Source organism: Bombina bombina, chromosome 2 (assembly GCF_027579735.1).
Source record: "Bombina bombina isolate aBomBom1 chromosome 2, aBomBom1.pri, whole genome shotgun sequence".
NCBI lineage: Eukaryota > Metazoa > Chordata > Amphibia > Anura > Bombinatoridae > Bombina > Bombina bombina.
This window is the reverse complement of record NC_069500.1, coordinates 700,995,005-701,022,556: the sequence shown is the minus strand read 5'-3', so window position 1 is coordinate 701,022,556 and position 27,552 is coordinate 700,995,005. Positions and strand designations below refer to the sequence as shown.

The 27,552-nt window shown below is 42.4% G+C and overlaps 1 protein-coding gene across 2 annotated transcripts in view; it reads left to right on the top strand.

Moving 5' to 3' along the window:
• HSDL2 (hydroxysteroid dehydrogenase like 2) overlaps positions 1–27,552 on the top strand; it is a 223,188-nt gene that overhangs the window by 181,372 nt on the left and 14,264 nt on the right. For both annotated transcript variants that reach the window (XM_053702684.1, XM_053702685.1), the window contains exon 11: positions 22,072–22,200. In XM_053702684.1, coding sequence (XP_053558659.1) covers positions 22,072–22,200 — 129 coding nt within the window. The remainder of the gene's footprint in view (positions 1–22,071; positions 22,201–27,552) is intronic.

The window sequence follows — 27,552 nt, the reverse complement described above, 5'->3', positions numbered from 1 at the left end:
ATCAAAGACCACTCCACTAGGAGGGGTAAAAACACCCAAAATAACAGAGCTTTTAATCTTTTGTATCAATAAAAGAGTCACTGCTAGATAAGCTCAATATATGCAGAATAATATGTATGCCAGATATATTAAAAGGATAGATACAATATTGGAGTAAATAGTAGTATTATGAAATATTTAATAACTGTTTCAATAAAATATTCAATAATCACATTATGTCTGAAATCACTGGGACGTCTCCCCTAAAAAGTTAAAAACAAACTCCAAATGTTGCATTACTGGCTCAAGATAAGAGCTCAATGTCCCATCTGCCTGGTCTCCCATCTCTGCAGACAGAACACTTGACACTAAATGTAGCCTTGTGGGGGGCTCCCAGGAGGACACAACTTAAAGCAGGCATACTTCTTGTCCACAGTCATCGCTTTGATACCTATAAGGTGAACTGCTACTGGATTGAGGCCTCCCATAGTCCGCATGGTAACAGTTATCTAGCGGGTATTCCAGGAGGGGCATTTAAAGAAGCTGCATCGCGATCCCCCTTATCCATGAGCCATCTCATTAATCTCACACAAAGAGATTTCCATATTTACATAAAGACTCTTCCTTTCTTATAAACTATACCCTGGGGTTGATAAAGTATTACGATTTTGAAACTATTTCTCGCCACACTATGGGGACATTGACAATAACAGCAAGACACTGCCAGCACTTTTGTATGTAGAATTAATTTAATGTTGGTTCCTAACTTGCGGCTAGCAGCCGGTGCTGCAGGAGAGAAAAAACAATATACGATATGTAAGATATCTCTTAACTGATATCTCAGTAAACTGGTAACTATAATATAAAACTGTTCTTCATAATTGTTCAAAATAGTTGTTTATACCCCAAGAACTCACCCATTCTGTTTAATGCTTTCTATAGGGCACTTCCTTATACAGGTGGCCCTCGTTTTACAACGATTCAATTTACACCGTTTCAGAATAACAACCTTTTTTTCCAGTCATGTGACTGCTATTGAAAAGCATTAAGAAGCAGTGCATTTATTAAAATAGCCAGTAGGTGGAGCTGTCCGCTTGTGTTGCAGCAAAGCCAAGCAAGCTGAAATTAATCGGTTTAACCAGACCTGAGCTATCGAGCAGATTTGAAAGGAACAAGATCTTCCTGTCTATAAATCAGTCCAGATTGGAATGCGTAGAAAGAACTGTTAGCAGAAAAATGCAAGTGAAGTTTGTGTTGTGTGATTATTTTATTAGGTTTATAATGCTGTTTAGCAAATGTTTTTGTTCATTTAACTTAGTTTAATTATATATTCTGTGTTGTGTGATTATTTTATTAGGTTTATAATGCTGTTTAGCATTTAAAGTCTTAATTTCAAAGCTTTAAAAATAATGTATTAGGTGTTATTTATGACAATTTTGAGAGGGGCCTGGAACCTATCTCCCTCACTTCCCATTGACTTACATTATAAACTGGGTTTCAATTTACAACGGTTTCAATTTACAACCATTCCTTCTGGAACCTAACCCCGGCGTAAACTGAGGGCTACCTGTACTCTTAATATTTCACAAGAAATAGGCCCAAGCAGGATGCAGCTTACTCTAGCTTTCAAACTGATATCGGAAGGTTTAGTTTTGGCTTCTAATCAGTATATTTCATAATATTTGAGTTAAAAAAACTCTGTTTTCTTCTTAAACGGGAAGAGTCAACAGCTGCATTCATTACTTTTGGGAAATACAGAACATGGCCACCAGGAGGAGGCAAAGACACCCCAGCCAAAGGCTTAAATACTTCCCCCACTTCCCTCATCCCCAGTCATTCTTCGGCTTTTGTCACAGGAGGTTGGCAGAGAAGTGTCAGATGTTCGAGATAGTCTCTTATGGATGGTAGTACTCTTCACAATGGGACTGGAGTTTTAAGTAATCCTATCAGCCTCTCAGTGAGAGCATGGATGAAAGTTAGAGTCCAGAGATACAGGGAGAGTTTTCCTGCAAACCCATCCCGACTCATATTAACAGCTCCTTGGTAATCAGCGTTGACGAGTTTCGTTGCCTACTTTATTCACTCAAGTCCATGTCAGAAACGAGGCTACTATCTGTCACACTTGAAGGGCCGTGTTCCTGTTCCACGGCGTAGATTCCGGTCAGATCGTTTCATTTTATTTTGGTATGTAAATGTTATGTTAATGAACCAAGGTAGGGTCCCAGTGGGACTCCTGTTATCTTAATAAGGAATCATTGGTTAATATCTCCTGAAGGGGGTTATTGAACACTGGGGACTTTAATCATGTTTGTTATATGGTTTTATCTGCAAATGTGTAGCAATACCTAGGCTCACGACTTTTACGGAACATAATGGCCCTTTTCTGTGACTGGCACGGTGTACCATGTGACGGGTGTGGTTGCGTTGTTTCTCACTTCCGTATATTGACTGTGTGTGACAGAGAGAGTCTTGCTCGTGTGTTGTCTGGTTCACAGGAGGTGGTGAGTGCCCCAGCCATTGGGGGTGTTAAAAGGGTGCCATATCTAGGGTTTTGCTAACTACTCTTTCTTCTACATGGAGAGAATCACACATCAAATTATTATATAGGACTTATTACACTCCCGCTAAAGGAAATAGGTATGGAAACCTTAATTTCTCTTGTTAAGTGTAGTCAGTCCACAGGTCATCCATTACTTATGGAATATATCTCTTCCCCAACAGGAAGTTGCAAGAGGATCACCCAAGCAGAGCTGCTATATAGCTCCTCCTCTCACATGTCATATTCAGTCATTCTCTTGCAACCTAACTAAAGATAGGTCGTTGTGAGAGGTCTGTGGTGTTTTTTAACTTAGTTTATTTCTTCAATCAAAAGTTTGTTATTTTAAATGGCACCGGAGTGTGCTGTTTGTTCTCAGGCAGCATTAGAAGAAGAATCTGCCTGCGTTTTCTATGATCTTAGCAGACGTAACTAAGATCCACTGGCTGTTCTCATCTGAGGAGTGAGGTAACTTCAGAAAAGGGGAATAGCATGCAGGGCCCCCTGCAAACGAGGTATGTGCAGTAAATTATTTTTCTGAGGAATGGAATTGACTGAGAAAATACTGCTGATACCAATGTAACGTAAGTTCAGCCTTAAATGCAGTGATAGCGACTGGTATTAGGCAGATGAGTGTGTGTACACTGAATGTATTTTTCTAAGGAATGGAATTGACTCTGAAAATACTGTTAATACTGAAGTAATGTATGAGCCTTAACTGCAGTAAAAGCGACTGGTAGCAGGCTTATTAATAACACTTCATTACTTTTAAAATGTATGTTCAAAACGTTTACTGGCATATTAGTCGTTTTTTGTGAGGTACTTGGTGATAAAACTTATTGGGGCATGATTTTTACCACATGGCTATCTTTGTTTTCTGCATAGAAACAGTTAACTGAGCTTCCCCACTGTTGTAATATGAGTGGGAGGGGCCTATTTTAGCGCTTTTTTGCGCAGTAAAAATTCAGTCACAATCTGCCTACTTCATCCTCCATGATCCAGGACGTCTCTAGAAAGCTCAGGGGTCGCCAAAATTCATTTTGAGGGAGGTAATCAGTCACAGCAGACCTGTGACAGTGTGTTTTGACTGTGATAAAAACGTTAATTATTAAATTGTTATCCGTTTTTGGGTATTAAGGGGTTAATCATCCATTTGCTGGTGGGTGCAATCCTTTGCTAACTTAATACATCTACTGTGAAAAATTGGTTGATATAACTAATTTGGTTCATTGTTATTTCAACTGTGACAGCTTTTTGTGCTTCTTAAAGGCACAGTAGCGTTTTTTATATTGCTTGTAAATTTATTTAGAAAAGTATTTCCAAGCTTGCTAGTCTCATTGCTAGTCTGTTTAAACTCTGCGTCACAGTTTGCAGAACATGAAGACGGAGAGCTTCATTCTGTGGGTGACGGATCTGATCCAGGGAGACTGGATTCAGAGATTTCTAATTTTAAATTTAAGCTTGAGAACCTCCGCATATTGCTAGGGGAGGTATTAGCGGCTCTGAATGATTGTAACACGGTTGCAATTCCAGAAAAATTATGTAGGTTGGATAGATACTATGCGGTACCGGTGTGTACTGACATGTTTCCTATACCTAAAAGGCTTACAGAGATTATTAGCAAGGAGTGGGATAGACCTGGTGTGCCTTTTTCCCCTCCTCCCATATTTAGGAAAATGTTTCCTATAGACGCCACCACACGAGACTTATGGCAGACGGTCCCTAAGGTGGAGGGAGCAGTTTCTACTTTAGCTAAGCGTACCACTATCCCGGTGGAGGATAGTTGTGCCTTTTCAGATCCAATGGATAAAAAATTAGAAGGTTACCTTAAGAAAATGTTTGTTCAACAAGGTTTTATCCTACAGCCCCTTGCATGCATTGCGCCTGTCACTGCTGCGGCGGCATTCTGGTTTGAGTCTCTGGAAGAGGCCATTCGCACAGCTCCATTGGATGAAATTATGAACAAGCTTAAAGCACTTAAGCTAGCTAACGCATTTGTTTCTTATGCCGTCGTACATTTAACCAAACTTACGGCTAAGAACTCCGGATTCGCCATCCAAGCACGCAGAGCGCTATGGCTTAAATCCTGGTCAGCTGACGTGACTTCTAAATCTAAATTGCTTAATATTCCTTTCAAAGGGCAGACCTTATTCGGGCCCGGCTTGAAAGAAATTATAGCTGACATTACGGGAGGTAAGGGCCATGCTCTACCTCAGGACAGGGCCAAATCAAAGTCCAAACAGTCTAATTTTCGTGCCTTTCGTAACTTCAAGGCAGGAGCAGCATCAACTTCCTCCGCTCCAAAACAGGAAGGAGCTGTTGCGCGTTACAGACAGGGCTGGAAAGCTAACCAGTCCTGGAACAAGGGCAAGCAGGCCAAGAAACCTGCTGCTGCCCCTAAGACAGCATGAAGAGAGGGCCCCCTATCCGGAAACGGATCTAGTGGGGGGCAGACTTTCTCTCTTCGCAGACTTCATATCTCAGGGATATCTCCTGGACTTCAAAACTTCTCCTCCACAAGGGAGATTTCATCTTTCAAGGTTATCAGCAAACCAAATAAAGAAAGAGGCGTTTCTACGCTGTGTACAAGACCTCTTACTAATGGGGGTGATCCACCCAGTTCCACGGACGGAACACGGGCAAGGATTCTATTCAAATCTATTTGTGGTTCCCAAGAAAGAGGGAACCTTCAGACCAATCTTGGACTTAAAAATCCTAAACAAATTTCTAAGAGTTCCATCATTCAAAATGAAAACTATTCGGACCATCCTTCCCATGATCCAAGAGGGTCAGTACATGACCACAGTGGACCTAAAGGATGCCTACCTTCACATACCGATTCACAAGGATCATTATCGGTACCTAAGATTTGCCTTCCTAGACAGGCATTACCAGTTTGTAGCTCTTCCCTTCGGATTAGCTACGGCTCCAAGAATCTTTACAAAGGTTCTGGGCTCACTTCTGGCGGTACTAAGACCGCGAGGCATAGCGGTGACTCCATACCTAGACGACATTCTGATACAAGCGTCAAGTTTTGAAACTGCCAAATCTCATACAGAGATAGATCTGGCATTTCTGAGGTCGCATGGGTGGAAGGTGAACGTGGGAAAGAGTTCTCTATTACCACTTACAAAGGTTCCCTTCCTAGGGACTCTTATAGATTCTGTAGAGATGAAAATTTACCTGACGGAGGCCAGGTTATCAAAACTTCTAAATGCTTGCCGTGTCCTTCATTCCATTCCACACCCGTCAGTAGCTCAGTGCATGGAAGTAATCGGCTTAATGGTAGCGGCAATGGACATAGTACCATTTGCGCGCCTGCATCTCAGACCGCTGCAGCATGCTAAGTCAGTGGAATGGGGATTACTCAGATTTGTCCCCCCTGCTAAATCTGGATCAAGAGACCAGAGATTCTCTTCTTTGGTGGCTTTCTCGGCCCCATCTGTCCAAGGGGATGACCTTTCGCAGGCTAGATTGGACGATTGTAACGACAGACGCCAGCCTAGGTTGGGGCGCAGTCTGGAATTCCCTGAAGGCTCAGGGATTATGGACTCAGGAGGAGAAACTCCTCCCAATAAATATTCTGGAGTTAAGAGCAATATTCAATGCTCTTCTAGCTTGGCCTCAGTTAGCAACACTGAGGTTCATCAGATTTCAGTCGGACAACATCACGACTGTGGCTTACATCAACCATCAAGGGGGAACCAGAAATTCCCTAGCGATGTTGGAAGTCTCAAAGATAATTCGCTGGGCTGAGTCTCACTCTTGCCACCTGTCAGCGATTTACATCCCAGGCGTGGAGAACTGGGAGGCGGATTTTCTAAGTCGCCAGACTTTTCATCCGGGGGAGTGGGAACTTCATCCGGAGGTCTTCGCTCAACTGATTCATCGTTGGGGCAAACCAGATCTGGATCTCATGGCGTCTCGCCAGAACGCCAAGCTTCCTTGTTACGGATCCAGGTCCAGGGACCCGGGAGCGGTGCTGATAGATGCTCTGACAGCCCCTTGGGTCTTCAACATGGCTTATGTGTTTCCACCATTTCCGCTGCTTCCTCGATTGATTGCCAAGATCAAACAGGAGAGAGCATCGGTGATTCTGATGGCGCCTGCGTGGCCACGCAGGACCTGGTATGCAGACCTAGTGGACATGTCGTCCTGTCCACCATGGTCTCTGCCTCTGAGACAGGACCTTCTAATTCAGGGTCCTTTCAACCATCCAAATCTAATTTCTCTGAGGCTGACTGCATGGAGATTGAACGCTTGATTCTATCAAAGCGTGGCTTCTCGGAGTCGGTTATTGATACCTTAATACAGGCTAGGAAACCTGTTACCAGAAGAATTTACCATAAGATATGGCGTAAATATTTATATTGGTGCGAATCTAAGAGTTACTCATGGAGTAAGGTTAGGATTCCTTGGATATTGTCTTTTCTACAAGAGGGTTTAGAAAAGGGCTTATCTGCTAGTTCGTTAAAGGGACAGATTTCTGCTCTGTCTATTCTTCTACACAAACGTCTGGCAGAAGTTCCAGACGTTCAGGCTTTTTGTCAGGCTTTAGTTAGGATTAAGCCTGTGTTTAAGACTGTTGCTCCGCCGTGGAGCTTAAACTTAGTTCTTAACGTTCTTCAAGGCGTTCCATTTGAACCCCTTCATTCCATTGATATCAAACTGTTATCCTGGAAAGTTCTGTTTTTGATGGCTATTTCCTCGGCTCAAAGAGTCTGAGTTATCTGCCTTACATTGTGATCCTCCTTATCTGATTTTTCATTCAGACAAGGTAGTTCTGCGTACTAAACCTGGGTTCTTACCTAAGGTAGTTACTAACAGGAATATCAATCAAGAGATTGTTGTTCCATCATTGTTTCCTAACCCTTCTTCAAAGAAGGAACGACTTTTGCATAATCTGGACGTAGTCCGTGCCCTGAAGTTCTATTTGCAGGCAACTAAAGATTTTCGTCAAACTTCTTCCCTGTTTGTCGTTTACTCTGGACAGAGGAGAGGTCAAAAGGCTTCGGCTACCTCTCTCTCTTTTTGGCTTTGTAGCATAATACGTTTAGCCTATGAGACTGCTGGACAGCAGCCTCCTGAAAGGATTACAGCTCATTCTACTAGAGCTGTGGCTTCCACCTGGGCCTTTAAAAATGAGGCCTCTGTTGAACAGATTTGCAAGGCTGCAACTTGGTCTTCACTTCACACTTTTTCAAAATTTTACAAATTTGGCACTTTTGCTTCTTCGGAGGCTATTTTTGGGAGAAAGGTGCTTCAGGCAGTGGTTCCTTCCGTTTAAAGTTCCTGCCTTGTCCCTCCCTTCATCCGTGTACTTTAGCTTTGGTATTGGTATTCCATAAGTAATGGATGACCCGTGGACTGACTACACTTAACAAGAGAAAACATAATTTATGCTTACCTGATAAATTTATTTCTCTTGTAGTGTAGTCAGTCCACGGCCCGCCCTGTCTTTAAGGCAGATCTAAATTTTAATTAAACTCCAGTCACCACTGCACCCTATGGTTTCTCCTTTCTCGTCTGGTTTTGGTCGAATGACTGAATATGACATGTGAGGGGAGGAGCTATATTGCAGCTCTGCTTGGGTGATCCTCTTGCAACTTCCTGTTGGGGAAGAGATATATTCCATAAGTAATGGATGACCCGTGGACTGACTACACTACAAGAGAAATAAATTTATCAGGTAAGCATAAATTATGTTTTTAACAAATGTCCTAAATGTTCGTTATTAGAAGCAAACTTAGTACATATGATATGGAATTGCCCAAATGTAAAATTGTTATGGCATAAAGTAGAATATTGGATAAATAATACATTGGGAATCTCCCCGGTAGCCCTCTCAATTGAGCACATACCAGTCTTATCTGCTATGCTAACTCACCTATTATCGGTGTGTCTCCTCAGGGTCGTCCCTGGTCCACGAGCCAGAAGGGAAGGGGAGGGGGAGAAGCAAGTCTGTTTCCTAGTCATTGATCTCGTCGCTCATGTGGAACTAAAAATTATTATGTTGAGTGTAGGGATGACAGATGTAGAGTTTCCCATAGAAATTTGGCGTCTAGAAAGAAGGTTAGCCTACCCCGTTTTAAGAACCCGTATTCCTCTAGACACATGAGTTCGGATGTCCTCTCCAGCCACATCTCTTTGGTTGGGGACAATGACGTCTTCCAAGCTCTAGCTATTAGAGATCGAGCTCCGTTTAACCCTATTTGTATTATAAGGTTCCTCAACTTACATGTGGTGTGGGTAGTGTCATTTAGTAATGCTATTCTAGGTGTTAGCCGGAAATCTTCTCCTACCAATCTCTGAAAGTATGCCTCCAATTCCTTCCAGAAACCCGTTATTATGGGGCAATCCCACCATATGTGCAACAAACTGCCCTGTCCACCACATCCCCTCCAACACATTCGAGAGGAGTCAGGGTAAATGGTGCTCAGTCTAGTCGGGGTCAGATACCAGCGAGATAGGATCTTATAATTCATTTCAAGTATTTGTGGAGAAACGGAAGATTTTTTCGTTCTTTGAAATATGGTGTGCCAGGAGTCCTCGTCTATGTCAGTGTGTAAGTCATGAGCCCATCTTGTAGTAAAGTTTGGAAGTGTGGTGCTTTGAGGTTCTAGTAGGAGCCGACGAGATAAAGACAGAGAGCCGCGTATTGCTGTTTCTCTGTCGCACAATCTCTCAAAAGCCGTCAAAGGTCGGAGAAACTCCTTCTTATGTGGAGACGTCTGTAGGAAATGCTGGAGTTGTGCGTATTTAAGCCAGTGTGTATACCGGCCATCTGCAATAGTGTTTAACCTGTGTCTGTCCATTAACTTCCCATTCTCTAAAAACCTGCTTAATGGTATTGTGTATCCCCATTCCCTAAATCGTCTAAATCCCTTGTCCAGTCCCCCCACCATCTCTGTGTTAAGAATTATTGGGAACAGAGGAGATCTAATGGATGAGATGTGAGGGTATAGAGTTTTTATTTTCTCCCATTCTTTGAAAAGGTGTTTGTGTATGTCTAAGTGCTCACATTGTTTTGGTCTTAGATCAGGGGGAACCCAGCATAATGCTCTCACAAAAGGGACCTGGAGGATGTGGGAGTCAATGGAGACCCATGCTTTATGTTTCGTTGAGCCGTGCCAATCTAATATCCTCTGGAGAGTCACAGCACGATAATATTCCTCTATTTTGGGGAGGCCTACCCCGCCCATAATCGTGGGTCTGTATAAGGTGGCCCTGTTGACTCTGGGTCTAATCTTGCCCCAGACGTAGGTGTTTATCTGTCTCTGTATACGATTCAAGAACCAAGTGGGAAGGTGGACTGGCAGGGCCTGTAGTAAGTATAGAATCTTGGGTAGTATCGTCATTTTAATGGAATGTATCTTACCCCACCATGAAAGTGTTTTGGTTGCCCATGTGGTAAGGTCTCTGGATATTGTGTTAAGCAGGGACTCATAATTTTTCTTGAAAAGGGTGGAGGGAGAGGGGGAGAGATGAACACCTAAGTATCTAACTGACTCTGACTGTAGACGCAGGGGACAAACTCGTGACAATTTACGAAATTCCGGTGTGTTGAGTGAAATGTTTAAGACTTCTGACTTGGTTTGGTTAACTGAGAAATTCGAGAAAGCGCCAAATTTCTCTATCTCGTTAAGTATCTTTGGAATGGTACTGTTGGGGGAGGTAACTGAAAAGAGGATGTCATCTGCATACATAGTGATTTTAAATTCGTTGGGTCCTATGGAGATACCTTTTATTTCCTTATTATTGCGTATGTGCTCTGCGAATACCTCCATTGTCAGTATAAACAGGATGGGCGAGAGGGGGCACCCTTGGCGTGTACCGTTTCGTATGGGGAATGAGTCTGAGAGCATGCCGTTCACCCTAACTCTGGCTCCTGGACATGTATATAGGCTACCAATTCTGTCTATCATTTTGGGTCCGAAGCCAAACTTCTCTAATGATTTTTTGAGAAAAAGCCAGTTTGTCCTATCGAACGCTTTTTCCGCATCCGTCGTCATTATCACTGCCGGTATATTATGTGATTTTGCATGTGTAGATAACAATAATGCTCGTATTGTGTTGTCGCGGGCTTCACGACCGGGCATGAAGCCCACTTGGTCGGTGTGTATGATTTCATTCAGTACTGTATTTATACGATTTGCTATAATTTTACTGAATATCTTTGTCTGAATTTAGTAGCGAGATAGGTCTGTAGCTACCCGGTTGTTCCTGTGGTTTGTCTGGTTTTAATATAACTGCTATGTGTGCTAAAAGCATATCTGGTGTGAATCTGAGGTTATTATCTATGGCTTGAAACAGAGATAAGAGGTGAGGGGCCAGGATATGTTTGGAGCACATACTCTTTTTTTAATATCCTCAGAAATAAAACAAGTACAAGAAAATTGTAAAATAATTTAGCTATCCTGGCAACTAGGTACATACTCTTTAAGAAATGGAAAGGGAAAGCGATACCGACTATACCTGAAATTAAGAACTGTAAAAAGAAGCAATGTATATTAGAACAAATAGATACAGATTCGAACAGAGAAGAAGATGTAAGGAAATTCTTCCGGAAGTGGTCAGTATTTATTAAATCCTTCCCACCCTCTTAGATAGAGCACTTGATTTATCCTTTCAGGAATACAGATCTTGTAATGCTGGAGATATGGTAATTCCTGAGATAGACTAGTAAGGGTTCCCCCTTCCCTCCCCCCCCCTTTTTTTTTAAGGTTTCCCCCCCCCCCCCATCATCCCCGCGACAATTTCTAATTTAAAGTTCAGCAACTATGTCTGTGAAGTTAAAATTAAGAGTGGTCGAAAATACATATGACTCAAGGATAAAATGAAATTACAATTTTTGTAATTGTTAGTTTTTTTGTTGTTTTCTTTCTATCTCTGTATACAAAAATGTATAAATATATTTTCTTTTTGTAGGGGTCGATGAAAAGCCTTTGTGTTTTTTTGTTTGTTTTTTTCTGTTTTTCATTGGTATCGACCTCTATGTTTATTGTATCGAACCACTCAATATAAATAAAATAATATTTAAAAAAAGGGTGCCAGTTAGTTTTTGTAATCCCAAGATTATGGAGAATTCTAATATGTTGGACACGGATGCTCCGGTACGGAGATTGTGTCTTGTGATGAATATGAAATGGCCCATGTTATCAATGCCCATCAGTTATTTTCCAATTGCTGTTCTAGAGTACTCTCTTCCCCCGAATCAGGTAGCTTAGAGTGCGTCGAGCCATCCGCCTCCGAAGTTTCTATGTCCCGTGAGGCGCTTGCCCCAGACCCTTTCTCGGCTACGCAAGCAGGTGTCCCTATCGCCTTTACCCCTTCTGGCTTGTTTCCTCCAGAGGTTACGGCACTCTTCCGCCTGGCCATTTCTATTGCACTGGCTCATTTATATCTCCCAAGTCAAATATTTCTAAGATATTGCCTGTGTTTTGTTATCCAGGGTCCGTTGGGTGTGGGATCGCCTGATTCAGTTCGGCCTTCTGGGGAAGTGTTGGCCTCTGAGGCTTCAGGGGCCCCAACCTCTGGGCCAGGGTCTTTCATTGATCTGGCGAGGGATGATTTTGCCTTTCGTTATAGGCTGGCACGTCTTCATGTTCTTTTAAGCCATGTTTTGGCGATGTTGGAGGATCCCAGTCCTAGTGGACGAAGGGATCCGAGGCCTTAGATGCTGGATGGCAAATTGGATATGACGTTTGGGGATGAAGCCAATCTTCTTAACGTCTCCTTTTCTGAAGCTCATGAATAATAAAATTATGTTTTCTAGTTCATTTATGGATCCTTTGTGTCAAAATATCTTGGACCTTGGGCAGTTCTGGAGTGTCCTTATACCAGGCTGGTACTGGTTGGATTCTTTTTGGCTATTGCCTGGGTTCATGTCACCCTCGTGGTGCTGATTAATCCTGTCGGATTCTGAATGTCACTTGGCCTATTGCTATGGATTCCGGGCTCGGATCCTATTGAAGTATGAGGCCTACCGTTTAAATCAACCCCTCTGAATGGAGGGTTATGAGTGCTGACCTAAGGTTGGCTGTTTTCGGGCTACTCGCCTGGGATATGGATCTATTTTTGCAGATTCCATCATGGTTCTTTCAGGTCCCGGGGGACTCAGAACCGTCATTTCCATTCCTTTGGAGTTGGGAGACATGAGTGACCTATGTGGTCTGGTGTTCGAGTGAAGACGCAAATCGTTCTCCGGATGCTGACTCTTTTAGCCTGTCCTTCCTTCCCGCCTTGGGTGGATCATCTGGTCTGGAAGCGCGGGCATGTCGTCTTCTTCTTCCTTCTTCCTCTGCTTGCGTTAATCTAATAGCTGGTGTGCAGGGGTTCCCTGCCTTCTGTGAGGAGTGGTGAGCTTCAGCTTTTACCTTGTTAAAGAGGTTTCTTTTTGGAAGATCGATCCTACAAGGATCTCTGACTGTTGTCTCTTCCATCTTATACCCTTGGTCTGACCACGGTCTTTGACGTTCGGGTGTTTCTGCGTCCTTGTTGCCACTCTAGCCCTGGGGCTTAACAGTGAAGAGTCGAGGTCAGTCACAGACGGTCACCCTTCTGGGGTCAGGTAGTTGACCATTTATCCTCGATGTTCCCTTAGGGACTTCATGGAGGGTGCCTTACGTCTAACTCTCTGGGATAGCGGGCAAGGGTTCTCATTCACCGTCAGGTGTTGGTGCTACCCTGCCAGTATGTGTAACACGTGTAATCGCTTGTCTACGAGATTTTCCTTGCGATCCAAGTGCACTGAGTGCAGAATTCTAAAACTGTTCAGGAGCTCTTTCAGACTCCTGGGTTTGAGGCTGTTGCTAGATCGCCAAGTCTACAGACTTTAGATGGTGTGCTCCTAATCGTATGTGGCAACTTATGGTTCCTCTGGAAGTTAGATCTTTAGATCGATTCCGTTTTTCGAGGACCCTGGCCTAGGTCCATGTCTCTCCCTAGAGGGGTGTGGACGGTTCAGTATCACCTTAGGTGTTTGTGATCCTGTGTACCTCTCTGAGGGGGGTGGGGCTTTGTTTTTCATGGGAGATGCCTATTTGCCTGTGGCTTAGGCCCTAGGTCTTCCTGTCGGGTACCTACTGATCTTCTGGTGCATTTGATGTTCCTGTAGACTACAGGTGTCTTTCAACTGGGTTGGCGATATGGCCAAGGAGTCTCACCTCTATGGTAGGGTGTTTTCCGTTGCTTCCTTCCCTTCCCTTCTAGAGCGAGGATTGGGTTCTCCTGGTTCGGAGTTACCTTAGTATTTGATTGTGTCCCACGAGGACTTAGTGGTAAACTATGTTTCCTTGAAAACTGTAGGTCAAGAGTTCATCTTCAGCTATGGTTATGTACTATTCATCATGTGTTTTCAGAATCCTGGAAGGGGGGATGGGATGTAGTGACTGGTCCCACCATTCCTGCAGCGGGAGGCTGAGGGTTTGATCCCTGTTGGGGCTCCTGCTAAATGTTGGATTCTGATATATAGATGTTGAGGGTCTCAGGGCCCTCTTCCCTTGGGAAGTGTTCCTTTTTGGGGAAGACAGCAGTGTAGGGGGTCTCGTACCCGTGCACAATGCCTATCTGAATCACGGTAGAATGCCGTTTGTAGTAGCGGTCAGAGGTCTACCCGGGGGCTTTGTTCCTCGTTGACCCTTCCTTCCTCTCCCGGAGGTCTGGAACTCTTGTCTTCAGTCTTTGACTAGCCTTTGGGCTGGTACAATTACCCTGGAGAGAAGCTCTGGGATCGGTTATCTATGTAATGTTGACTGAGTCAGCTTTCCTACCTGGAAGTTGGTCATTGAGAGTTCCTGTTCAGTCGGTTTGGTGTTCTCTTGGAGCTCTTCTTCCTAGCTGCTGGGATAGTTATCCTATTGCCACTGTCGCTGCTGGCCTAGCCTGCAGGTTTCATTTTGATACAAGGCAAAAGGGAACTCTTGTTTTTCTGGAGTATCTTGTCTGTATCAGGGATATGAGTGTCACTCTAGTCTTTTTTGGGACGTGTTTCCCTGTGTATGGATCTTTTTTTATTCGGTCCTTGTGTTTCTAGGGAGTTTGTCTCCCTGGGAGCTACTATCGTAATACAACCTTGGGTTGTTCTATGTTTGTTGAGCCATGTGGAAGGATCCTTTGGATTTTTCCTGGGAATCTGTTCTCCTTTTTGGGGGCAGATAGTGGCCCTTGTCTTTCGTTCGGGTACCTTCATGGGAGTCGTGACCCGCGGAGCTGATTCCTCGGAGGCTGTTTGGGCTCGACGGACTCTGGGACTGAGTGGGCTATAGTTCGGCTTTGCTGGCGGCGTAACTAAAGTGCAGTTACCTTGGCTTCAGGTTTCACCCGTGTTGTCTATATTTTTAAAGGGTGTCAGGTAATTCAGGCTATTGTGCCTTTCGAAGGGGCCGCCTTTTTGTACCCACCCGTTGTTTGCATTCAGTGTCCTCTAGCTTGGGTATTGTTTTCTCAAAAGTAATGATTGCAGCTGTGGACTCTTCCCGTTTAGGAAGAAAAACATAAATTATGCGTACCTGATAAAAAAATTTCTTCTGACGGGAAGAGTCCACAGCTTCGCCCGTGTTTTTATCTGAGGCAGCGGTAATTTTTTTTCCTCTGGCACCTTTTTTCAACATGATATTTCTCCTAATGTTCCTTGTTCCCTTGGCAGAATGACTGGGGGATGAGGGGGAAGTGGGGGAGGTATTTTTAAACCTTTGGCTGGGGTGTCTTTGCCTCCTCCTGGTGGCCAGGTTCTGTATTTCCCAAAAGTAATGAATGCAGCTGTGGACTCTTCCCGTCAGAAGAAAAGAAAATGTATCAGGTAAGCATAATTTGTTATTTTTGTTGTACCTCTACATAATCCCTATACCTATGCTATATAACACTGAAGACCCAAGAGTGGTCCACATTACTATTAATAGGGACAAAAATGAGGACAGTTATCTAGGGTGTAAAAATGTTTTCTAAACAATGCCTGTATTTTTACTAATCGCATATTCCTATGTAAGTATGATAATTGTATTGTGCAACTCCTCAATAAAAAGTTATTAAAAAAAAAAAAAAGTTTCTTTTTCCCTCTGAAAAATTGGTGGTATGGTAGACTTTTCCAAAGGGGGCTGTTGCTGTCTTCACTTTGGCTACCATTCCTTTAGAGGACAGTACCTCTTTCAAGGATCCAACAGACAGAAACTTGAAATCCTTCAGAGATGATCCTTCCAGCTGGCAGGCGTTATGCTTCATCCTTCTGTCAGTGTAGCATGCGTTGGTGTGACATTTTTTACCTTATTTCCCAAAAGATTCCTTTGAAGGAATTTAGGATTTCTTGAGGTTGGTCAAGACTTCAAACAGTTTTGATGCAGCTGTTGAAATGCAAAAGTGCTGCTATGACTGTTCTGACTAGAAGAGCTTTTAATCCTTCCCACTTTCGCATGAGGTCATGGTCTGCTCATATGGTGTCAAAAAGCATGTTTCTTTCACTTCCTTTTCAGGGAAACATTTTGTTTGGACCTGGATTGGATGCTATTATTGCAAAAGTAACTAGATGTAAAGGATCCTTCTTGCCACAGGACAAAAAGATCTTCCTCCTCAATGGATACAAATTCAGACACCTCCAAGTCCATGTGGAAGCCTTGTTCCTCTTGGTCTTTGTCCAAACAAGCCAAAAAACCTTATCTCTCCTCCAAATCTTCATAAAGGTGCAACCCCAATCCAGATAAAGTTCTGGTGGGGGGCAAATTTAAGCTTTTTTAGGAGGCTTGGTAGAAGTCCTATCAGGAGCCTTGAGTATGGAACAAAATTTCTCAGGGGTACCGCATAGGCTTTTGGTCTCACCGTCTTCAATTACCCCTTTCTCATAGTCCTAAAGACCTTTTTTAAAGGCCAGAGGCATCAGAAGAAAAGAAGTTATGGGAGTGATTACTCTGGTCCCTTTAGAGCAGTGTTTCCCAACTCCAGTCCTCAGGACCCTTAACAGGCCACATATTTATTATATCTTAACTAGAGCACAGGTGAACTGATTATTTCACCTGTGTTCTAGTTAAGATATAACGAATATGTGGCCTGTTAAGGGTCCTTAGGACTGGGTTTGGGAAACAGTGCTTTAGATCAACAGATCTCTCCTTTAAAAACTAGGCAATCCCCAACATGGTGGTTGATTGCCAATGTCTTATTAATGGAGCCTCTTCTCACCGTTTAACTTTGGTGGTGATCACCACGGACGCCAGCCTATCGTTCCGGTTGAGTTTGGGGTTCCCAGAGAGCACAGAGAGTTTGGAACAAACTTCAGGGCTCTCCAGAGCTGGCCCTTATTAAAGACCTTTTCTATGAGTAATTTTTGAGGTTTAAATTAGATAATGTTACTGCAGTAGCTTACATCAATCACAAAGGCAACACTCAAAGAGCCTTGGCAGTGAAAGAGGTAGTCCGCATTCTGACTTGGGAAGAAAGCCATCATTGCATGATTTCAGCAATCCACATATTGGAAGTGGACAACTGGGAAGCGGGCTATCTCAATCTCCAGACATAGACCTCTCTGACACTCAAGCCTTTGCCTAGGCTTTGGTCAGGATTAGACCGGTTATCAGACACACTTGTCCTCTGTGGAACCATAACCTTGTTTTAAAATTTCTTCATGCGTTTTGAACATACGCATGGTGTTGATATTCAACTGTTATCTTGGAAGGTTCTTTTTTCTTTGCTATTTCCTCAGCCAGAAAAGTATATGCACTTTCTTCCCTATCCTGTGATTCCCTTTATCTAATTGTTCATCAGGACAAAAACCAACTATTCTTAACTTGCCAAAGTGGCATCTTCGAATAACGTTAATCAGGAAATTGTGGTTTCATTTCTTTTCATAAGGCTGTGAGAATACACAAGCCATAACAGTTGGTATTAAATTACCCAACACATCAAGAGCTTTAATCCCTCCCACCTCCTGATTCCCCTTTATTTTTGCCTTCACAGGAGATCAGGTTGCTGTAAATTGCTTTCTGAAAGGGTTGAGCAAAATGCTGTGAGGCCCGTCATTCCCCCTCAGAGGACAGAGAATAGGGCAGAGGGGTGTATAGGAATACCATGGCTAATGAGGGTAAATCTCCTGTGTGAGTTGTTCACTAGCCAGACACAGTAGTCACTCAGACTGTTTTTTAGTCACCTACTGCTGGCTACATTGGGGGTACATTCTGGTCAGTATACTGAGTTGGTGTCACCTAACTAGGATGGGACTGCACTTCTGGACGCACAGAAGTTCAGTAGGTTAGTGTTCACCTGGGTAAGTATGTACTTTTCACTTACAGCCCACTAATTTGGCATACCAGTACTGGATGGGTACTTTTGGCCAGGGGGACTTATCATTTTGACTTCAAATTGGGACATTTTGATATTCTGACTTAACATTGAGATTTAACATTGTAGCACAATGTTATTATAATGCTAAGACTGGGAGACTTTCTTAGTGGGTGACTAAGGCGCAGTACTGACCTTATGTGTATAGTTTGTCCGTCTTTCCTGTGTTTGTAGTGTGTTGAAATAGTGGTCTTATTTTTAATCTCCAGATGAAGTTGTCGCTTGTCAGCCTTAGGTCGGTATCCGGTTAAGTAATACCTTAACCCTGCGGGACCGGAGATTAAGTAAAACATTTCATCCCAACAACGGAGGCTGTACATAAGAGCACTCAAAGGAAAGATTGGAGGCTATCCGGTGAATGACAGGTGCTGAACATAAGAGCACCCAAGGAAGGATCGGAGACTAACCGGATACTGAGCTAAGGCCGACAAGCGACAACTTCATCTAGAGATTAAAAATAACACCACTATTTCAACACACTACAAACACAGGAAAGACAGACAAACTATACACATAAGGTCAGTACTGACTTTCTTTTTGAGGATCGGAGTCCTGGATAACCACAGTGCACTGTGAGAACTCTCCAAGGAATAGACCAGGAAATTCAGGTACTTTTATTGAGCATTACTGCTGAAGATTGTGCTTAAAAGCACCACACTTTGCCATGGCACACGGATCTCTGCAACAAAGTTGCACACTTTGTTCTTATAGACTTAAGCAATAATTTCCTATGCATCTGAACTTTGTATGAGCACTAGCTACTTAGTAAACCGTAGCAGCGTATTTTAGCTACTTTGGATCCACCTAGTTATACATTTTTTTTAGATGTTTAGATAAGTATCTTTTATTATATGTTACCGTCCCTACTAGTTACATAAGCATCAGTGAATGTTATAAACATGCTTTTTTAGCGGTATAACAGATCATATTTCTGATGTTATATGTGTATTATTTATTGACATTTTAGATTTTTATTATATATATGTATTTTATTTTACTGTATTTATCACATTAATTAAACTTATGTATTTAATTATTTGTGTCCTTTTAACAGTGGGAATTAGCATTTTTTGCGCCACCTACCACTATAGGTTTATCTTTCGTAACGGTTTCCTGGGGAAGAAACGTTTTTCAGGTGTGCAATATTCCCTGCTGCCACAGATATTATACATCTCATTTCTTTTCTTTAAGTTGTTACGTAAGTTGTTACATAAGATTGATAATAATTGGCGTATTCTGTACAAATTGTTTTTACTCTATTGTCCAGCTAAATTTTAGAAGCACACTTTATTGAAGACTAGATCTGTGTTTTTTTTTCTGTAATACTGTTTTCAGATTATGGAGCAGTCCAGCAATGTCCCCACTACACGTAATTAACCTATTCCTGAAAAATTTTCAGGTTTGTTCCCCAGCGCAATTATGTCATAGTTGTGCAGAGGAGATTTCCATCTCGCAACCTGTATTACAAGCTCAGGGAACTTGCCCTCCACCAGTATGTACATCTCAAGGAGGAAATATGGGTTTTTTTTTCCCCCGGATTTTAGAAACTATCTACATTCTCAAATTAAAGAGATGTTGGGGGTTATGCCATCTTCAGGTAAGCGCAAGCGTATCTCCTTGGGAAGTACAGTTTCTACGGTTGCTGATCAGGCTGCTGGTCCTTCCAAGAGATTTTTTACAACTAAGGAGTCGGTCATCTTTCTCGGATGGGAACCTTTTGTCAGACGAACAAGAAACAGAATCTTCTCCTTTTCTTTTTAAATTGGAACATTTACAGTCTCTTCTACATGAGGTTTTAGTTGACCATAGGAGTATAAGAACCATCTTCTTCTGGAACCCAGTCAGTGAAACAACCACCTCTTTTGTTTAAACCTTAGTACCATACCGACAGAGGTATTTTCAGTCCCTGAAGCCATTTCTCAGGTTATTTCTAAAGAGTGAGATATGCCAGTTATCCAGTTTTTTCCGTCGTCTAAATTCATGAAAATGTTTCCTATTTATGCATCTTTTTATGAAGTTTGGGAACCTATTCAGTGCTATATCTACTCTGGCTACGAGAACCACAATTCGTTGTGGAACAGTACCTATTTCAAGGACCCCATGAATAGGAAGCTGGAGGCTTTCCTTTAGAAGTCATTTTTGTAAGAAGGTTTAATATTCAAGCCAGCCGTTAAAGCAAGAGTTGCCTATGTTGCAGGTGTGGTCACCTTGTGGTTTTATTCACTTTCAGCATTAATCACTGAAGGAACTTCTCTAGAAGAAGTACAGGATCATTTAAAATGATCAGAGTTGCAAATTCTTTAATTTGCGAAGCAATTATGGATATTGTCCGTTTGAATTCTAAGAATGCTGGTCTAGTGGTTTTTGTCAGAAGGGCTTTACAGGGTGGATACAGTCTCTAAGAGTAGACTTTTTTACATCTTGCCTTTAAAAGAATGTCTTTATTTGGTCAAGGCTTGGATTCCATTATTGCCATGGTTACAGGGGGGGAGCTTTCTTACTGCAGGATAAGCGATTCAGGAACAAGACAAGCCCTGGCCAAATTCAGTACTTTTGGCAATTCAGAAATTCAGGGGGTTACAAATAGAAGTCCTCATCTTCATCTCAAGGTCCGAAACCACCAAATCATCATGGAAATCTGGAGGTTCCTGGAACAAGCATTTGGTAGTGGGGAAGTCTCCCTTAGAGCAAATTACTACTTCTACTAGAGCAGTTGCCAACTCTTGGGCTTTCAGGAATGAAACGTATATATAATATACATTTTTAAAGCAGCTACTTATTTCTTTTTATACATTTTTACAAAATGTTATTTTGACACATTTGCCTCTTCTGTGGGTTGCTCTGTCTGTTTTGTGCCTTTACTCGCCTGTTTTATGATGGTCTCGTGGACGTAACAGCTTGGGTATAGGGTCCACATGTGATGGCTTCTTATGAAAGAAAACAAAATGTATGCTTACCTGACTAGACTTTATTTAATCCCACATGTGATTGTTCATAGACTCTCACCATTATGAAATAAATTCATTTATCAGGTAAGCATATATTTTGTGTGTTTTTTTTTTTTTTTTTTTTAAATAAATGTAACAGTTATTTTTGTGAAGTCTGGTGCCTGCAGCTTTTTTTCTTTGCGGAATTGGAAAACAAACACTTTAAAGTTAAACTACACACAGAGGGTCAAAAAGAATAATTACAGTATATTGCAATTGTTTTTTTTTTATTACACACAATACATGTTATATTACAAGCACAAGAATGTTAACTGTTGATTATGCAGATCCACTATAAGCCACTATATCATTATTATTATTATTATTATTGAATATTCTTTTTCAGCCAGTGCAGAGGAATCTTAAAGGGACATGAAACCCAAAAATGTTCTTTCATGATTCAGATAGAGAATACAATTTTAATCAACTTTCCAGTTTACTTCTATTATTTAATTTGCTTCCTTCTCTTGTTATTCTTTGCTGAAAGGTTTATCTAGGCAAGCTCAGGAGCAGCAGAGAGATTGGTGACTGCATATATATATTGATTGTGATTGGCTCACCAATGTGTTCAGTTAGAAACAATTAGTGTGGCGCTGCTCCTTCAACAAATGATATAAAGAGAATGAAACAGATTAGATAATATAAGTAAATTAGAACATGAATGAAAAATTTTGGGTTTCATGTCCATTTAAATGGCCGGTGCTGTAATGCATGATGTCACCTGCCTATTGAGATTTACTGTACACAACACACTCTTACCTAAAAGCCTTGCTGTACTTGACCATATCTTTGTCTAACCTTCCCTTAGAAATACAATATTATTCAATACTGGCCTTTATGTCCAAACAAACAAAAGATTGTTCCAGCCACCAACAATTTTAAAAGACCTTTATTCTTTAAAGGTCTTTTAAAATTGTTGGTGGCTGGAACAATCTTTTGTTTGTTTGGAGTACCTGCAGGACAAGGCAGGTGCTGTCTTCTAAAACCTTTCTGTGAAGACTTTATGTCCAAACGCCAGGGTTATGAATAACTTTGACAATATATGACTTGCTATTATATGGGAAAGTGTGTTCATTTGTTTTAGTGGTAGTTTTTTTTTAAGTTTAAAAAAACAGTAGTCTGGTACAATATATAACCAGAATTATTTCGTGTTTTGTACAGATCCTTGTTAAACAAAAATGTTCAAAATCTGTCACAAACATAGTTGATTTCTTCAAATGTCACTGTTTCACTGTTTGGTATTCTTAGGTGCAGAGGAAGGCACTTGGTATCTGGACTTAAAAAATGCTAAGGGTGGAGTTGGAAAAGGAGAGCCAGCCATTAAAGCAGACGTGGTGATGAGTATGAGCTGTGAGGACTTTGTGAAGATGTTTACAGGTCTGTAGTAAAAGTATTGTTTATAGACTTTTTATTCCTGGGACAGATAAAATAATTTCCTAGACATTGTGTGATAAAAATATAACTAAATCTGTAAAATTAATTTAATTTATAAAAAAATCTGATATATATAAAATCACTTGGTCTACAGAACTATTTTCTCTTGTTAAGTGTATCCAGTCCACGGATCATCCATTACTTGTGGGATATTCTCCTTCCCAACAGGAAGTTGCAAGAGGATCACCCACAGCAGAGCTGCTATATAGCTCCTCCCCTAACTGTCATACCCAGTCATTCTCTTGCAAGCCTCAACCAAGATGGAGGTCGTAAGAGGAGTGTGGTGTTTTATACTTAGTTAATTCTTCAATCAAAAGTTTGTTATTTTTAAATGGTGCCGGAGTGTACTGTTTATCTCAGGCAGTATTTAGAAGAAGAATCTGCCTGCGTTTTCTATGATCTTAGCAGAAGTAACTAAGATCCATGGCTGTTCTCACATATTCTGAGGAGTGAGGTAACTTCAGAGAGGGAATGGCGTGCAGGTTTTCCTGCAATAAGGTATGTGCAGTTAATATTTTTCTAGGGATGGAATTTGCTAGAAAATGCTGCTGATACCGAACTAATGTAAGTAAAGCCTTAAATGCAGTGATAGCGACTGGTATCAGGCTTATTAATAGAGATACATACTCTTATAAAAATGTAATATAAAACGTTTGCTGGCATGTTTAATCGTTTTTATATGTATTTGGTGATAAAACTTATTGGGGCCTAGTTTTTTTCCACATGGCTGGCTTGAATTTTGCCTAGTAACAGTTTCCTTAGGCTTTCCACTGTTGCAATATGAGTGGGAAGGGCCTATTTCTCCAACATAGGTGTGTCCGGTCCACGGCGTCATCCTTACTTGTGGGATATTCTCTTCCCCAACAGGAAATGGCAAAGAGCCCAGCAAAGCTGGTCACATGATCCCTCCTAGGCTCCGCCTACCCCAGTCATTCTCTTTGCCGTTGTACAGGCAACATCTCCACGGAGATGGCTTAGAGTTTTTTAGTGTTTAACTGTAGTTTTTATTATTCAATCAAGAGTTTGTTATTTTGAAATAGTGCTGGTATGTACTATTTACTCAGAAACAGAAAAGAGATGAAGATTTCTGTTTGTATGAGGAAAATGATTTTAGCAACCGTCACTAAAATCCATGGCTGTTCCACACAGGACTGTTGAGAGCAATTAACTTCAGTTGGGGGAACAGTGAGCAGTCTCTTGCTGCTTGAGGTATGACACATTCTAACAAGACGATGTAATGCTGGAAGCTGTCATTTTCCCTATGAGATCCGGTAAGCCATGTTTATTACGATCGTAAATAAGGGCTTCACAAGGGCTTATTAAGACTGTAGACTTTTTCTGGGCTAAATCGATTCATTATTAACACATATTTAGCCTTGAGGAATCATTTTATCTGGGTATTTTGATATAATAATATCGGCAGGCACTGTTTTAGACACCTTATTCTTTAGGGGCTTTCCCAAAGCATAGGCAGAGCCTCATTTTCGCGCCGGTGTTGCGCACTTGTTTTTGAGAGGCATGGCATGCAGTCGCATGTGAGAGGAGCTCTGATACTTAGAAAAGACTTTCTGAAGGCGTCATTTGGTATCGTATTCCCCTTTGGGCTTGGTTGGGTCTCAGCAAAGCAGATACCAGGGACTGTAAAGGGGTTAAAGTTCAAAACGGCTCCGGTTCCGTTATTTTAAGGGTTAAAGCTTCCATATTTGGTGTGCAATACTTTTAAGGCTTTAAGACACTGTGGTGAAAATTTGGTGAATTTTGAACAATTCCTTCATGTTTTTTCGCAATTGCAGTAATAAAGTGTGTTTAGTTTAAAATTTAAAGTGACAGTAACGGTTTTATTTTAAAACGTTTTTTGTACTTTGTTATCAAGTTTATGCCTGTTTAACATGTCTGAACTACCAGATAGACTGTGTTCTGAATGTGGGGAAGCCAGAATTCCTATTCATTTAAATAAATGTGATTTATGTGACAATGACAATGATGCCCAAGATGATTCCTCAAGTGAGGGGAGTAAGCATGGTACTGCATCATTCCCTCCTTCGTCTACACGAGTCTTGCCCACTCAGGAGGCCCCTAGTACATCTAGCGCGCCAATACTCCTTACTATGCAACAATTAACGGCTGTAATGGATAATTCTGTCAAAAACATTTTAGCCAAAATGAACACTTATCAGTGTAAGCGCGACTGCTCTGTTTTAGATACTGAAGAGCATGACGACGCTGATAATAATATTTCTGAAGGGCCCCTAACCCAGTCTGATGGGGCCAGGGAGGTTTTGTCTGAGGGAGAAATTACTGATTCAGGGAACATTTCTCAACAAGCTGAACCTGATGTGATTACATTTAAATTTAAGTTGGAACATCTCCGCATTCTGCTTAAGGAGGTATTATCCACTCTGGATGATTGTGACAAGTTGGTCATCCCAGAGAAACTATGTAAAATGGACAAGTTCCTAGAGGTGCCGGGGCTCCCAGAAGCTTTTCCTATACCCAAGCGGGTGGCGGACATTGTTAATAAAGAATGGGAAAGGCCCGGTATTCCTTTCGTCCCTCCCCCCATATTTAAAAAATTGTTTCCTATGGTCGACCCCAGAAAGGACTTATGGCAGACAGTCCCCAAGGTCGAGGGAGCGGTTTCCACTTTAAACAAACGCACCACTATACCCATAGAGGATAGTTGTGCTTTCAAAGATCCTATGGATAAAAAATTAGAAGGTTTGCTTAAAAAGATGTTTGTTCAGCAGGGTTACCTTCTACAACCAATTTCATGCATTGTCCCTGTCGCTACAGCCGCATGTTTCTGGTTCGATGAGCTGATAAAGGCGGTCGATAGTGATTCTCCTCCTTATGAGGAGATTATGGACAGAATCAATGCTCTCAAATTGGCTAATTCTTTCACCCTAGACGCCACTTTGCAATTGGCTAGGTTAGCGGCTAAGAATTCTGGGTTTGCTATTGTGGCGCGCAGAGCGCTTTGGTTGAAATCTTGGTCGGCTGATGCGTCTTCCAAGAACAAGCTACTTAACATTCCTTTCAAGGGGAAAACGCTGTTTGGCCCTGACTTGAAAGAGATTATCTCTGATATCACTGGGGGTAAGGGCCACGCCCTTCCTCAGGATCGGCCTTTCAAGGCAAAAAATAAACCTAATTTTCGTCCCTTTCGTAGAAACGGACCAGCCCAAAGTGCTACGTCCTCTAAGCAAGAGGGTAATACTTCTCAAGCCAAGCCAGCTTGGAGACCAATGCAAGGCTGGAACAAGGGAAAGCAGGCCAAGAAACCTGCCACTGCTACCAAGACAGCATGAAATGTTGGCCCCCGATCCGGGACCGGATCTGGTGGGGGGCAGACTCTCTCTCTTCGCTCAGGCTTGGGCAAGAGATGTTCTGGATCCTTGGGCGCTAGAAATAGTCTCCCAAGGTTATCTTCTGGAATTCAAGGGACTTCCCCCAAGGGGGAGGTTCCACAGGTCTCAGTTGTCTTCAGACCACATAAAAAGACAGGCATTCTTACATTGTGTAGAAGACCTGTTAAAAATGGGAGTGATTCATCCTGTTCCATTAAGAGAACAAGGGATGGGGTTCTACTCCAATCTGTTCATAGTTCCCAAAAAAGAGGGAACGTTCAGACCAATCTTAGATCTCAATATCTTAAACAAGTTTCTCAAGGTTCCATCGTTCAAGATGGAAACCATTCGAACTATTCTTCCTTCCATCCAGGAAGGTCAATTCATGACCACGGTGGATTTAAAGGATGCGTATCTACATATTCCTATCCACAAGGAACATCATCGGTTCCTAAGGTTCGCATTCCTGGACAAGCATTACCAGTTCGTGGCGCTTCCTTTCGGATTAGCCACTGCTCCAAGGATTTTCACAAAGGTACTAGGGTCCCTTCTAGCTGTGCTAAGACCAAGGGGCATTGCTGTAGTACCTTACTTGGACGACATTCTGATTCAAGCGTCGTCCCTTCCTCAAGCAAAGGCTCACACGGACATTGTCCTGGCCTTTCTCAGATCTCACGGATGGAAAGTGAACGTGGAAAAGAGTTCTCTATCTCCGTCAACAAGGGTTCCCTTCTTGGGAACAATAATAGACTCCTTAGAAATGAGGATTTTTCTGACAGAGGCCAGAAAAACAAAACTTCTAGACTCTTGTCGGATACTTCATTCCGTTCCTCTTCCTTCCATAGCTCAGTGCATGGAAGTGATCGGGTTGATGGTAGCGGCAATGGACATAGTTCCTTTTGCGCGCATTCATCTAAGACCATTACAACTGTGCATGCTCAGTCAGTGGAATGGGGACTATACAGACTTGTCTCCGAAGATACAAGTAAATCAGAGGACCAGAGACTCACTCCGTTGGTGGCTGTCCCTGGACAACCTGTCACAAGGGATGACATTCCGCAGACCAGAGTGGGTCATTGTCACGACCGACGCCAGTCTGATGGGCTGGGGCGCGGTCTGGGGATCCCTGAAAGCTCAGGGTCTTTGGTCTCGGGAAGAATCTCTTCTACCGATAAATATTCTGGAACTGAGAGCGATATTCAATGCTCTCAAGGCTTGGCCTCAGCTAGCGAGGGCCAAGTTCATACGGTTTCAATCAGACAACATGACAACTGTTGCGTACATCAACCATCAGGGGGGAACAAGGAGTTCCCTAGCGATGGAAGAAGTGACCATAATCATTCTATGGGCGGAGTCTCACTCCTGCCACCTGTCTGCTATCCACATCCCAGGAGTGGAAAATTGGGAAGCGGATTTTCTGAGTCGTCAGACATTGCATCCGGGGGAGTGGGAACTCCATCCGGAAATCTTTGCCCAAGTCACTCAGCTGTGGGGCATTCCAGACATGGATCTGATGGCCTCTCGTCAGAACTTCAAAGTTCCTTGCTACGGGTCCAGATCCAGGGATCCCAAGGCGGCTCTAGTGGATGCACTAGTAGCACCTTGGACCTTCAAACTAGCTTATGTGTTCCCGCCGTTTCCTCTCATCCCCAGGCTGGTAGCCAGGATCAATCAAGAGAGGGCGTCGGTGATCTTGATAGCTCCTGCGTGGCCACGCAGGACTTGGTATGCAGATCTGGTGAATATGTCATCGGCTCCACCTTGGAAGCTACCTTTGAGACGAGACCTTCTTGTTCAGGGTCCGTTCGAACATCCGAATCTGGTTTCACTCCAGCTGACTGCTTGGAGATTGAACGCTTGATCTTATCGAAGCGAGGGTTCTCAGATTCTGTTATCGATACTCTTGTTCAGGCCAGAAAGCCTGTAACTAGAAAGATTTACCACAAAA